Source organism: Coffea arabica, chromosome 4e (genome assembly GCF_036785885.1).
Source record: "Coffea arabica cultivar ET-39 chromosome 4e, Coffea Arabica ET-39 HiFi, whole genome shotgun sequence".
Classification (NCBI taxonomy): Eukaryota; Viridiplantae; Streptophyta; class Magnoliopsida; order Gentianales; family Rubiaceae; genus Coffea; species Coffea arabica.
Window position 1 is genome coordinate 1,831,697 of NC_092317.1, and position 14,646 is coordinate 1,846,342.

A 14,646-nucleotide genomic window follows, 5' to 3' on the forward strand; every position below is an offset into this window, starting at 1 on the left:
ATGTTTATTTGTGTAATTAGGAAAAAACACACACTCACATATATCTAACAAAGAAAAAAAAACACACAAACATAATAGCAACATAACGAGTCTCAGCTACCTGACGCATGGCGTCAGGGCTAAAAAACTAGTATAATATAATGCACGAGTCTTGAGTTTAGTGTTAAAAAATTCTTTCATTATTTATTATCCTAATTTTTCTCTTGCATCATATGAACATATCTTATCTTTTATATTCTATGTTTAAACAACTGGTGTTAATCATCTCCCCCACTTTTATCAACTAAAATTAGAATAAAATTGCAAAAAATCATCAATATCTTCATCCATGTTCAGAAAATAAAAAAAAAAAATACACTCCAATTTATAAGCCTAGTAAAATTTCAAATAATCACCAATAAATTAATATTTTTTTCTTTATGATTTTATTTTAATGTGGTAAGGTTTTTTTGGTAATGTGCACAACAATGCATGAACCTATCTTGCATTTTAACAAAACGTTGAGGCCCACTGTCCGCTTTAAGCTTGTGAAAGCCCAGTCGCAGTGTCAGGTCCTGCTCTCCATGGACAATCTAGTGTAGGCCCTAACCTTTGTCGCTGAAATGGAAGGGTTTCGAAGACGGAAGGAAGCTTTCCTGGTGGTGGGGTTTTACAGTTCCTAAGCAGTAGTGACATTTTTTTTTTTTTTTTGGGTGCTAGAGATAGATAGATAGAAGAAGAGGGAGTGAGATTTAACAAACTCGAAAATGGGGAGAAGAATTTTGAACGATGCGTTGAGGACAATTGTAAATGCCGAGAAGAGAGGCTTCGCTTCAGCTCAGCTTCAGCCCATCTCCAGTTGCATGGCTTCCTTTCTTCAAATCATGAAATATCGAGGTTAGCTTCCTACAATTTACTTCTGATTTGCCTCGATTTTTTCCTGATTCTGTCCCAATTCAAAATTTTGATTTTTAGCTGCCCATCTTGATGTTGATTGTGATTTTAATTGGGCTTCTTTCATTTCTTTTTCTCTGGTTCGGGATTGGGGAAAAGGCGAGGATGACTCGAATTTGGAGAACTTATTAACCTTGTGTTTGAGCTGTGGTGAACGCGAAATTTTGGAGAATGCTTGATTTTATTTTACGCAGGAAAAATAAAAATCAGAACTTTGAAAGCTTGGTGGTAGTGAGGTAGTAATTCAGGATTAGTGGTTAAGAATGAATGAGTAAATGGGTTTGTAATCATCTTTTGCTATGTGCCTTCAGTTGGATGGTTTAGACGGGAACAGTAACCCTTTTGTTCGAAAAAATATAAGATCTTAAACTAGCAATAGGATTGAGAGGATGCATTAACTAATCGGAACTGAATGGATAGTGTTGTTGGATCTTTCTTAATAATGTATCGGTGCTGTGCTTTTCCCCAAGTAAAATCGTTGATTCGGATTGAGTTTGAATTATGTAATACATCATACGTTGACTGAGAAATGCGATGGAACATTTTGCATTTCAGCCTTTATGCAAGAGTTGTGGTATAAAATCTATTGAATTTATAGTTCATCTGCCACAAATGAGTGGTTGGTGATCTCTTCCTAAGTGCTGTTGACTCCTCCATTTCTTTTTCAGGCTATGTCAAGGATTTCCAAGTACATGATCCCCACAGAGTTGGTAAGATAACTGTTCAGCTGCACGGAAGGATTAATGATTGTCGTGCTCTCACTTATAGGCAAGACATCAATGCACACAACATTCAGAGTTATACCAAACGTCAACTTCCAACACATCAGGTGTGCCCAGGTTCCTTTTATGTTTAGCTGTTTGTTTATCATGCCTTTTACTTGTTTAGAGTCATCCATCTTGAAAACATGAGACCTTTTCTGGGCTTTGATTTTTTCAATTGTACATGGATGCTGAGTAAGTAAACTTAGTACTGATATCTTTGCTGGTCTTCATGTTAGAGAACTTCTATGGTAGTTGGTGTCCTACACGAGCACTTTATCTTTTGTGGTTCTCAAAGTCTGGAATAGTGGTCTATAGCCAATTGATGCCTTCTTGTTGAAGTTTGATGCTATTTACATGTTTCATTTATAGAACTATTTCAAGCTCCTAAAATATGGGCATCCTGGTGCAGCTGTGGATATCGCTTTGTTTTTCAGATCATGTTGGTGTAAATTTTTTAACTTCTGCTTTGGCTTTGAAGCTTTGATTGTTTGAGATGGTTTCATTGGAAGATAAACATGTGATGTTGGGTAAGACGTGACTGAATCCTCTCAGTATAAGAGGAAAGTTGATAACTGGACCTACCTGAATCTAGAAATTGACATGATTGGTGTGTTTGGATTAATGGGCGCCTTGAGGCTGCTGCTACCTTTGTAACGCAGCACAATACGGTAGTTTGCTACTTCTGGTGGTGATAATGGAATAACATTTATATATAACTATGTATCAGCTGCAATTTTATTTGACGCCAATTCTTTCTTGTGACGGTCAACTGTTCTTGTCTGTTTCCAAAAACTCTTAAAGAATAGACTAACCACTAGAGAATATGTTTTCCCTCTGTATTTGGAAAACTGAATCATAAATTTCTAGTTGTGAGGTAAATAAAATGTGAGGGATGCTTGTCATCTGGATGTAGAATTTGTCGTTATGTTCGATATTGGTATTACAGATTTCGGAATGATTACCAGTGAGATCTTTGGTCATGGTACAGAATTGGACTTGTTGAATGTTTTCTTGCCATGTTGGTCCTCATTCTCTTCATATTCCAAGTCCAAACTGTTGGCAGAAGTTGTTGATTTGATCTTTCTTTTCTTGATGCAGTGGGGCTATGTTGTGATTAGCACGCCAAATGGTGTTATGGATCATGAAGAGGCAATTCGACAGAATGTCGGTGGTCAAGTCCTTGGTTATTTTTACTGAATGGTCTGTTGAATGGAAGATTGGAGTTTAGGAGAGCAATTATATTTTCCAATATCATTCTCTCATCCTCTTTTTTTTTTTTTCTTTTTTTTTCGTTGGGGGTGGGGGTGGCGGAGGCGGTGGTGGTGGTTACTGGTTAGCTGTGGAAGCTAACGAAAACTCAACTTGAACTCAGCTCTTCCATGTATTAGTGCTATAACCAAACCTCTTAGTTTCCAACTGTAACTTTTAGGTGATGAGATTGGCCCAATTTTCTGCTTTTTGTCCTTGGAGTCCATGTGTATAGTAAATGTATTTTGATACATGAGAAGCATGGTGGGATTGATCTATGTTGGTCATATGTTCAGATATGCTGATGGTTCGTCTGTTCCCATGATCTGTTATTATTGGCTAAAAGAAAGCCAAATTCTGCAGATACCCTCCCTATATGTTACCTTGTCGACAAACTAGTTATGGGTGGCCGCGGGTTAGTTTTCGCTGCTGGTACGAGCTTTACTCTTATTGCTGTTCTTGTTTGACCACCGATCAGTGCTACGCGATAATTGAATAGGCTCCCCTATAACGAGTGACGCCGATTTGATCAGGGTTAGTCTTGTGCTCTAGCGTCCTTAAAGCTCTATGCTTTTCTCTTGGTAGTTGGTACCTTTGCTAGCCTGTGATAGTAGGTGAAAACTGAAAAGTAACCCGTTTTAGCAAGTCTTTTCTTTTTTCCTTGCATCTTTTAGATAAAAGCTGATTGAAGGAAGATGGTAACTATAATCCTACTTGAATTCTGGTGGTTCTTGGTTTGAAACTATTTAATCGGTTTGGCTAATGGGTACTAATTGGACACTCGATAAATAGGAGTTTAGATATTAGTTTTTTAGAAGAAGTGTGATGAATTTCAAGAAAGTGTTATGGTTCACGAAATGTCATAAATGTATTTATATGATAATTTAAGTACAATTTAGGTGTTTTTACGCGTGCTCATTGACATTGATACAAAAACTTGTATTTAATATCAACGCAACAAATGTTTAACTTACCAAGTTTTGTCAATTCCGTTCTGGACGTGGAAAAAGTAATTTGAATAAATTAAGCCAACCCCTACATGAGTTAACAAAGCTCAACAAGAGATAACTCCTTTCCCTGTGCCTTTATCTTCATGTGTACTTTTTTTTTTTTTTTTTTTTGGAAAAGAAGACTTTATAGCAAAACAAAACATCCTAACATCACAACTAGAAGATGGAAATGGGGCAGGAAAGGTTGTTGGATCCGAAAGGTTGATGGCCAAGATTTGGCTAAAAAAATATATAAGGTTCAGATTTCATTTTATACATCATTTTTCATAACATATGCGTGACTCACAAAATTTTGTTCTATAATCATACGTTGTACAAAATGACTTATATCATGTGCCAAATGCACAAAATCGGTCCGAACGATTTCTCCGTTGACTGTTCTGCCCTTGGTCCGACATAGAAGAAGGTGTCAGAAGACTGAAACGACGAAAAAGGGCAAGAATTAACAAAATTAATTTACCATGATGCCATGCTGGCACAGCATTACATATATGGGAGATAAGTATTATTTTTTTATTACTTCGGTCACCTACTTGAATTGGCATTTGTTTATGCCAACGCTCAAAAGCTACGCGTTTCAGTCAGCAATAGTTATACTAATCTGTTTTCAGATTCAAAGGAAACGCCAAACCTCATAATAAAAAGAGGGAAATGTGAGGATTTGAAAGTTGAGCGAAGCACCTTGCAATTATGGCCAAATAATCTAAAGAGTTTACTTACAAAAAAAAAAAAAAAAGGTTCAAAATCAAGATATTTTTATGAGAATTTCTAAAATAAAAAAAAATGAATCACCATTTTATTTATATCTATCGTATAAATCCTCTGCGGCTTAGAGTACGATTTTTTTAATTTAAATAAGAAATAGTTTTAATCAATCAGTAATAGTTTTCTATGTCGCTTAAGGTATATTATTTTCCAAATTTAAATAATAAGCAAACTATCTTGGTCGACAAATATATGATTTTAGGGGATTTTGATGTTTGCATGCATCGTTTAAACAAATTGCAGTGGCTTTTTCGCACATGAGCTCCGCTTTAAGAAATTTTCTCCAAATATTGGAAAGCATGCGTTGATAAAGGGTGCCCATACTAAAGTGGGCCGTCGTATGGAACATGAAAATCATATGCAACAGGCCAATTCCCCGCTCTACAGGCCCAGGAATTAATCCCGTTTTATTTAAAAAAGAAAAAAAAAGCCTCGACATAAACAGTCTGAAGTCTGAAAAAACGTGTAAACCTTTGCTCGCGAAGACGCCATTTTTTGCAGTGTTCCGCTCCCCATCTTGTTCATTTAACTAAATTTCTTCTACAAATCAAATTGCGGTTTTTAAGTCTTGAAGAATCCAACCCTTTTAGGCGAGACCAAAAAAAAATAGGCGCTGCTAATTCTTCGTTTTTCCTATTCATTCATATGTATACATGTTCACATACTTTTTAGCCGGCAGAGAAGGCAAAGAGGAGCTGGGACTTTCAATTACAGGTATATGATGAGCTTCTTCAGACTGAATTGCGAGTTGGGATTTTATCCCTTTTCCTTTTTATCAACTAATTAGTTCCTAATAAGCATGTTTTGTCAATTAGGGTCATCATTGGTGAAAATAATTGAATCTTGGGAACTGCTGTCCGATTTTCTAGTGGCTTTTAAGTTTGTATTCTGCCCGCGTAAGTCTTCAATTTGGAGATTAAATGCTCAACCTGGCGCCTGTGTTTTTCTCGTGTGACACCTTAGGAAAATTTATAATTTATTGTAGTATATATGTATTTCTTTTGAGTATTTTTCTGTTTTTGCTATTAATTTGTTATCTCAACTTGTGGTTGTTCCATAACAACAAAATATAAAAGGTCTTGTACTCGTTGCTTGACAATTCTTCAATGCATTTCTCAACAGTTGCGGGAATTTTCTAAATTTGCAAAGTTTTAGATGGAATGCATTTGAACTGGTTAATTTTGTTGATAACTTGTTCGGACTTGGACTGGATATGTCTGGGGGGAAGTTAATGCTAATTTTCATTAAAAAAAGAACTAGACCATTGATGATAAACAGTAATCATTTATTTATTATTGATTATAGTCGGAAAACGTGAGGGGCGTTAACAAAGTTTGTCTATTTATCATCTCATGAGATTCCAATGATATACATGTGTTTCTTTTTCCCTAAAGAACAGAGAAAAGGAACTTATGCTGTGATGATTATATAGTACTACCCTTATTGAAACTATTTTAGCAAGGTGACTGATCAAATTTTGTTGTAGACAGAAAGGTATTTCAAACGAGTAGGGTAAAGTTGTCATGCTGAATGTTGCTCCCAGCTGGTGGGGTTGGAATGAGTTCTGCAATGGATGATATGAACTTGATCCAGCAGGCTCAAAGACATCAACTTGTGGTCAGGGAGCTGGGAGAAGAGATTGATTTGGAAATAGGACCTGGGGAGGATGATCCTGCGTTTGACCATAATCCTCTTATGGGTGTTCAAGCACGAGAATCTTCGGCTGAAGAGCATGACAATAAGCAGATGGTGGCTTCTCAACCACCCACTGAGGATCAGGACATGACAAAGACACAGCAGGTGAAAAGGAAAAAGAAAGTTGTAAAGAGGTGGAGAGAGGAGTGGGCTGACACTTATAAGTGGGCTTATGTTGATTTGAAAGATGGGACAGCAAGAATATTCTGTTCTGTTTGCCGAGAATATGGTCGAAAGCATAGAAGGAATCCGTATGGCAATGAAGGCAGTAGAAATATGCAAATGAGTGCATTAGAGGAGCATAATAACAGCTTACTTCACAAAGAGGCTCTTCGCCTCCAGATGGCCTCCAAGGATAAGATTATTGTTGAAAAACCAATATATGTGAAAGGTTAGTTCTTATTTATACATTTCACATACTTGTATAATATAACTTATTTTTTCTTGTTATCTTTGGGTTAATTTTCCTCACCGAGCTTGGTATCCTTCTTTTTCATTTGCTGAATGAAGATAGAAGGAGATAATGTAATCCTGTTAGTTGTTTTTTTGACAGAACATTTCTATTTGAACCTTTTCAACATGCATGTTTACCTATGATATTATGCAGAGTCTAGAGTGGGAGCCATTTGTTTGATAGCCAATTTGTTGAAGCTTGATTCTGTTCCTTTATTAATAATGGAATCACTGACGTTTCTGATCAGCATAAACCATTGATGTGTAAGACAGGATTAGCTTGATTTCTAGTTTTATGATGCATGGCCTTTATTTTCTGGACTTATAGTTTGTGCCTTGATTTGAGGAGTTGAAAGTTTTGTTGATCTAGGTGTACATTAATATGTGGGAGCAAATATCCATGGGAACTTATTTCTTGTTAGATCTTGTGATTTATATTGTTTGGAGGAATCAATAACTGTGAGAAGTGCTGGTCTAGCCTTGGTTTGTTAGTCATATGTACTACATTATCCAGACCACCAATTTTTTCAAAGCTTTTGGTTATAATTTGATCAATGCATTTCTTCTGGTATAAGACAATTTTGTGACATTCTCTTTGCTCTGTAATTTTCTTTCTACTGGCTGTTCTGTGGTGGCTGAACTCTGTAAAAAGCTCTTATGTCGAAGACAGCTGGATCAATTGTTGAAGCTGCATTGAAAAGGGATCCTCATGAGCCTGAGTTCATACAGTCTGTTCAAGAGGTTGTTCATGCTTTGGAAAGAGTAATATCAAAAAACTCCAAGTAAGCTCAATTTGTCAGTTTGTGATTGCTGTAACAAACTTTACATCTATTATGAGTTTATAGCCACTCCTTACTAAGTGGTTTGGAAATGTTGAAGTTATGTCAACACTATGGAGCGGCTGTTAGAACCTGAGCGTACAATCATTTTTCGAGTTCCATGGATTGATGATAGGGGTGAGACGCATGTCAACCGTGGATTTCGAGTTCACTTTAACCAGACTCTGGGTCCATGTAGGGGTGGTCTCCGGTTTCATCCGTCTATGAACTTGGGCATTGCTAAGTTTCTTAGTTTTGAACAGGTACTTCTGCTTTGTCTTACCTAACATGGGATTGTTTGGAAGTTTTCTAATTCTCAGGATGTCAATGTTGGATTGGAGCTTTATCATTTTTTTGTTACTTGTGAAAATTGCTCGAAGAGAAAGATGAAACCATATATTTGTTGGAGCAAACTTACAGAAGTTATGGGATTCTTTCTTGTTTTGGAGTCTAATTGCCAAGATTTGACAATCCTAACTATTTTTTTTTACCCTCTGGCCATTTGATTTGCCGCCATTAGAAGTTTTTTACCCTTTTAAATATCTTTTGTTGAAACTTATGGCTTTGGTGTTATAAACTTGCTTCAACAAATGATTTTGTGTACTTACACCTAAAGTGGCTTCTTAGAAGCATATGTGTGAGTGCATTATACATTATGCTAACATTATGCAGCCAAAAACAATAATACTTGATAAACTACAGTTTGAGATTTATTATGCTATGATTTTGTTGGCAAAATGTTGGAGTTTTTGTTCATGATTATTTGCTGCAGTTTGAACTTATTTACACAATGGTGATTGCTTGCGTACTCTGTGTAGACTTTGAAGAATGCTCTGTCTCCATACCGACTTGGAGGCTCTTCTGGTGGAACTGATTTTGATCCGAGTGGGAAAACTGACAGTGAGGTATCCTTTTCATTTACTGTGTCGTTTATGATAAATTATTATCAAGTTTTGATCTCTTATGCATTCCTTTTTCTGAACTCAATCTTCCAGATCATGAGATTCTGTCAGAGTTTTATGAATGAGTTGTACCGCTATTTGGGTCCTGACAAGGTAACTTTAGTAATTATTCTTCTATATGAGTTTCCATTTGTTCATTTCCTTTTTCTGAGTCATTCATTCCATTTGATTTGTTTTCTTGTGATAGGATCTTCCTTCAGAGGAGATGGGTGTTGGTACCCGTGAAATGGGTTATCTTTATGGACAATATCGACGCCTGGCTGGTCACTCTCAGGTAAGGTTCTTTATCTGATGAGACTAATTGCTCTGCTGTTCTGCATTGCTAAAATTTATAGTAATGTGCATTCATATCATGATAAAAGAAAATTGGATTTTTCATCAGAATTGATTTCTTACAACACTTCATTCTTTGTGACTTAATGGTGATTTGACACTCAGAAACAAAAATTTTGATTTGATGCAAAGAGTGGTAAATGGCCTATCAGTTTATATGTTAGGGGAAGATGGCACAGAATATGTGAATATATCACTATCCCTTTTTCTTATTTGTTTGCCTTTCTGGGTCAGTACAAACTCGTTTCTTGCTCTTATTCTATTTATTTATTAAAGTTTCTGTCCTTAAAAGATGTGAATCTTTTCTTTTGGGAAAGGAAAGGTCTTGAACTTTCTTTCCTTAGGTCATTACTTTCCATTGATTTCAAATATTGCATAATTGCAAACATGGCGTAGAGGTGAGAGTTGCACTAGGTTTTGTAACCTTGTTTGGTGTTCTGCTTGGTATGAATGCAATTTGTTATTTGGTATAATAGCATGGACCTCTTAACTGAGTTGATTTTCAGAAGATTGTTTCTGGTTTCATGAGGAACATTATATGGAGTTTTTTATTTCTCGTTTTCTGATGTCAATGAGGTTGATCATATGTTTTGCCTCATAATAGTTATGATGGTCGTTAACAGTTTGTTATTTTCCTTATGCAGGGGAGTTTTACAGGGCCCAGGGTGAACTGGTCTGGATCTAGCCTGAGAACAGAGGCTACTGGCTATGGATTGGTGAGTAGTTTACCTTTACATTCTGTTTCTGTTGGCGGTTTTACATGGGAACTGAATGCAAATGCCCGTAGATCCAACTAGTTATTCTTTTGTTTTGCAGGTTTTTTTTGCACAACTTATCCTGGCGGACATGAATAAAGAACTCAAAGGATTAAGGTTTGTTGCTTGACGTCTTTGAAGCGACTGATGCTAGCTGGCTGTACATATTTTAGTTATTGTTCAAAGTTTAAGAATTTTACTTTTACAGAGCAGTTCACTTTCTTTGGTTTTAATTGCACCTTATTTCTTACTTTTAACAATGTAAGTTATCACACTTATTGGTAATTAGGTTGGCCAGTGTTTCTCTTTTCTTCTAGGAATGTCGTTTTAAGTGTGTTTGTCATAGTCAGTTTCAGCCCCTTGTGATGCCACCACTCGTTAATTACAATTTTTTCCTTGTTAGACTTACTATTTGTTTTACTGTTATAAGTTTTAAGACTCTTGCTAGTATTATTCTCTTGCATATCTGTTGATCTGAATTTTTCTGAATCACCAAGATTTGGTGAGAAATAATGATGGTTTTAGCTCTGGAGGTGCTTCCAACTGGCATTGAGAGGCTTTAATTATTCTAATGCAATGATGACAAATGTTTTTGCTTAATGCAGTATATCTTTGGAATATAGTAGAAAGAATCTCGTTTACAGGAAAAAGATCAATTAATATTATACCAATTTGAGAAATAACCAATGGATTGGTTGTTTTACCTGGGAAATATGCTTGTGGAATCCTTGAATTTCTTGTTATTTCACATTAAAGTGCTTTTAAGGGGTAAATGTCCAAGTTGAAGACATTTCACCAAAATTTTCTGTGGTTAAGATGATAATTTTGTTGTTTTTTGTTTGTCTTTTTCCTTCTTAAGTCCAGGTGTGTAGTTAGTGGTTCTGGGAAAATTGCAATGCATGTTCTGGAGAAGCTTATAGCTTATGGTGCTCTTCCAATCACGGTATCAGGTAAGTTTCACATGCTAGCTTTTCTTTTTTGTTCTCAGCTAATTCAACAGTTCTATTGAGCATCTCGTACAGAAGAATTTTTGTCTGCACCGTAGGAATTGTTTAGTGCATTCTACTTGCACTTTAGTGCTTTGCATGGATAAAAAAAGTTAGCTAAGACAACTCCTGGTGTCAGAATATTCATCTAATTCTAGATTTGTTTGCTGTTCAGTCAATATTTTCTTCCTGTAGCTTTCAATCTTAGGCCTTGAACCTTTTGATACCAGTCTTTATCTTTGCCATGTTCTTTGGGTAGTTGTCAGTAGTGTAAATTTCTGAATTTCTAGCCTTGTTGAGTCTCCAGCTTGTCTTGGAATTTAATTGCATTTGAAGAAAATGTAATAGAAATATCCAATGTTCTAGAACTTAATATTTTTACCATGCTACTGAAAACACCCAAAAGGATAGAAAAGGTGGAAAGACCATGAAGCTTTCTACGATTTTCACCTGCGTTGAAATAGGATACTTAGCTGTATCTTCATGGCCTTGCCACTCATTCAATGTTTCGGATGACTACATGTTCACACTTGCAGATTCATAATTTTGGCTCATCCTGAAATTTTTATCATAATCATAGAAGTTGGTAGCACATAGCTGCAAAGTAAAGTTCAAATTCTCATGGGATTGAGGAATATTAAAAGAGATTTCAAGGGTTTTATATTCTTAGGGTTCACTGTGGGGGGGAATTTATCAAGGTAATATTTTGCACACAATATGTACAACTAGTTAAGCAACCATCTCATTCAATACCCAAAAAAAAAAAAAAAAAAAAAAAAAAATCAATCTTCTGGCTATGAGCCAAATACTTTATGCATGTAGTGTTTTCTGTCAATGACTTGCATTCAGAGAAAGTCTGCTTTGTTGCTAACCATATATGGATATGCATTTATCATGTCAATCTTTCATTCTATGTAAGCATTTCATTGGCATCACTGCATTGCAATTTGTTCCTTACGTTGAGTAGATCCTGCATAGCTAAGAGTTTATTAAAACACTGTCCTTCTGCATAAAAATAATACAGATTCTAAGGGTTATTTGGTGGATGAAGATGGATTTGACTTCATGAAAATATCCTTTTTAAGAGATATTAAAGCACAGCACAGAAGTTTGAGGTTTGTATTCTTTATTAGGAATTTCTTGGACAAGTATTCAACATTCTTTCTGTATTCAACCCTTATGTAACATTTTGCAGAGACTACTCAAAAACTTATGCTCGCTCAAAATTCTATGACCAAGCAAAGCCTTGGAATGAAAGGTGTGATGTTGCATTTCCTTGTGCTTCCCAGAATGAACTGGATCAATCTGATGCCATTAACTTGGTAAATTCAGGCTGTCGTATAGTTATAGAAGGTAGCATAAATTCTCTCAACTACTTTGTACTACCTTTGTCCAAGTTTTATTTGACCGTGTTGTTTTGAATCTCAATTGTTGCTCTCACAGTCGTTATGAGTTGCTTATTAGTGTTGTTGACTACATTTTAAACATTTTTTAGGTTCAAACATGCCCTGCACTCCTGAGGCAGTTGATGTTCTCAGGAAAGCGAATGTCCTAGTTGCTCCTTCCATGGCTACTGGTGTTGGCGGGGTAGCATACCTGATTTTCCTCTTCTGAGCTTTGATTGACAGTTGTTTTGCCATCTTAGGAGTAGCCGGTTCACGAGATGAATTTTTTTATACCATGTCATTTTGCTTTCATTATAGACTGTCAGTTACCTGGTTTACCTCTTCTGAGCCATGCTTGATATGTGTTTTGCCATCTTATAAATAGCCTGTTCATGAGAGGAAATTTTTATAATACGTCATTCTACTTTCATCATGGGCCATCATTTTCTTGCATCAATGCTGATGCTACTGTTGCTTGGATTTTCAGGTTGTGGCGGGTGAACTGGAATTGAAAGAGTGTAACTTGAACTGGTCACCTGAAGAATTTGAGTCTAAACTGCAAGTAAGGATCTCCATGTTTATTCTCAACATGGATCTCTGTTGATAATGGGTAATTACAATATTTGTTGGTTTTTCCATGCTATGTGACCCCTTCTTTTTCTTATCTAATCAAATGCAACAACTTTGAAATGCTGTCTAACACCCTGACAAAGCAATTAATCATGGCATAATCTCCTGAATTTTAAAACAGCTGAGTTTGTTAGTCACGATTGTCTTGTTGAAGTACATGTTATAACATGACTGGTTAATATCTGAATTCAAGCTCTAAACCGAACATTCTCCTTTAGTGTGGTAAGTTGTTAATACCTTGGAATCCTTCAGTTTCTACTTCTCCACCAACAAAAGTAAGATGCAGGGAGTTCCAACATCAACTCCTGTTTTAGCACCAACTTATTTTTTGAGTTTTTACTCAAACTTATGAAATTGTGTAATCGAGTTACAATATGGAGCCAAACTTCAAACGTTCAATGATATTTGAGTAAAGGTGGTTTATAATTTAGGTATCTTTAGAGTAATATGCAAGCTACCGATGAAACCGCTGTTCCTTTAACCTATACTGATCATGCCTTGCTTTGACTGGCCGACCATGAAATGAAGCAAATCTTGGGACACGCTTCTTGGATTCAGTTATCTACCCTGCTAGTCCTGTTATTCTTTCTGCTTCAAATGTGAGATGGTAATGCTGTATAGAATATATGAAATTCAATAAGATGCTTTCCTTAATCATTATCACTCATAAGATTCTCAACATCTCTCTCTCTCTATCTGCATGCTGATTAAGATTATTTTTGTCAAACTTCTTGATTACTTTTTCATGTTGTTGGTTGACTTGGGAAAAGAAGGTTTATCTTTTCTCTTTTATGAAGTTGCCTAAGATTAGTTTTTGTGATTTGAAACTCTTCATTGGTCTAAGATGATTCCGAATTTTCTTTCAAATGTAATGGCAGGAAGCGATGAAACAGACGTACCAAAGAGTCTTGAAAGCAGCATCTGACTTTGGTTATCAGAAAGAGAGTCCAGAGTAATGCTTAATCCCAAACAGTGGAATAATGTGTATATTTCTTTAGTCTGATGTATTTATGCCAATATGACAGTTGTATACTTCTGCCTGTGTACCTCTTTTTTTTCTCCTTTGGTTTGGGCAGTGGGGGAGGAGGGCAGGCATAGTGGACAGGAGACAGATGTGTTTCCCTATGTCACAGTACAGAGATGGTGATGGAATGTCTTGGGTCAAGGGACAACTTTTAGCATTCATTTGGAAGTTTGGGAGTGAACAAATGAAAAGAAAAAATGATGATGACCAGAAGAGCAGAGTGAAAATGGAGGCGCATTTCATTTTCGTTTGTATGGAACTTTAGCGAAGAAAAGTAGATAGTTTGCTTCTTTTTTCTTTGGAAATTGGAAAGGAAAAGTCTCAGTAATTTTGACATGAGTTGCTTCCATAATTGCTCTTATGGCTTTTCATCTGTGTTGCTGTGTTTTTCAGGACATTGGGGCATGGTGCGGTCATATCTGCTTTTCTAACAATTGCCAACAGCATGGCAGATCAAGGGTGTGTATAGAAGGATTAAGCAGCCTAATTGCATACTCTTTGAGATGGTTTCTTCCTTGGTTCTATCTCAAAATGAGCTTGAGATTTACATCGTTCAGCACGAATTAACAGGGAACTTTGTTGATGCTTCAGCAGTGTTACGTATCCTTTCAGATTTTTTAATGCCATATATGGTATTATGCTCAAAAGAGTGGAGATCTATTTGTAAAATAGATGTACGTGAAGGTAGTTTTAGGTTGGGGACGTGTAGTTTTAAGTAGGCGTGTGATTTAGTTAAAAAAGGGACAACGATTTTGGGGTTTTCTTGATGTTTATATGATTGTTTCGAACTTGTAAATTATGTGGTTATTAGTCCTGAATATTAGCCTGTAAATGAAATATGGTCAAGGACATGGACCAAGTTCTTGTTTCTACAAAACTGGTTAA

At 36.1% G+C, this 14,646-nt stretch overlaps 2 protein-coding genes across 7 annotated transcripts; both read left to right on the forward strand.

Moving 5' to 3' along the window:
• Positions 1–597: 597 nt before the first annotated feature.
• On the forward strand, positions 598–3,270 carry LOC113740579 (small ribosomal subunit protein uS8my-like). The gene is made up of 3 exons (XM_027268123.2): positions 598–876; positions 1,602–1,762; positions 2,796–3,270. The coding sequence occupies exons 1-3, from the start codon at positions 747–749 to the stop codon at positions 2,892–2,894; spliced, it is 390 nt and encodes a 129-aa protein (XP_027123924.1). The 5' UTR covers positions 598–746; the 3' UTR covers positions 2,895–3,270.
• A 1,879-nt stretch (positions 3,271–5,149) lies between these two features.
• On the forward strand, positions 5,150–14,638 carry LOC113742226 (uncharacterized). Of its 6 annotated transcripts, none has more exons than XR_011813408.1 (17): positions 5,150–5,434; positions 6,211–6,806; positions 7,521–7,650; positions 7,748–7,949; positions 8,505–8,591; positions 8,682–8,741; positions 8,836–8,922; positions 9,626–9,697; positions 9,798–9,853; positions 10,601–10,686; positions 11,747–11,837; positions 11,918–12,075; positions 12,218–12,309; positions 12,595–12,669; positions 13,616–13,689; positions 13,814–14,035; positions 14,155–14,638. XR_011813408.1 is itself a non-coding variant. In XM_027270006.2 (17 exons), the coding sequence occupies exons 3-17, from the start codon at positions 6,251–6,253 to the stop codon at positions 14,228–14,230; spliced, it is 1,902 nt and encodes a 633-aa protein (XP_027125807.1). In that variant the 5' UTR covers positions 5,150–5,434; positions 5,536–5,616; positions 6,211–6,250; the 3' UTR covers positions 14,231–14,638. The 6 variants fall into 6 exon arrangements, 4 of the variants coding, with proteins under 4 accessions (XP_027125807.1, XP_027125806.1, XP_027125808.1 ...); XR_003460815.2 differs by having other exon boundaries at positions 13,814–14,012; XM_027270006.2 differs by lacking the exon at positions 13,814–14,035 and adding an exon at positions 5,536–5,616.
• The last annotated feature ends 8 nt before the right edge of the window (positions 14,639–14,646 follow it).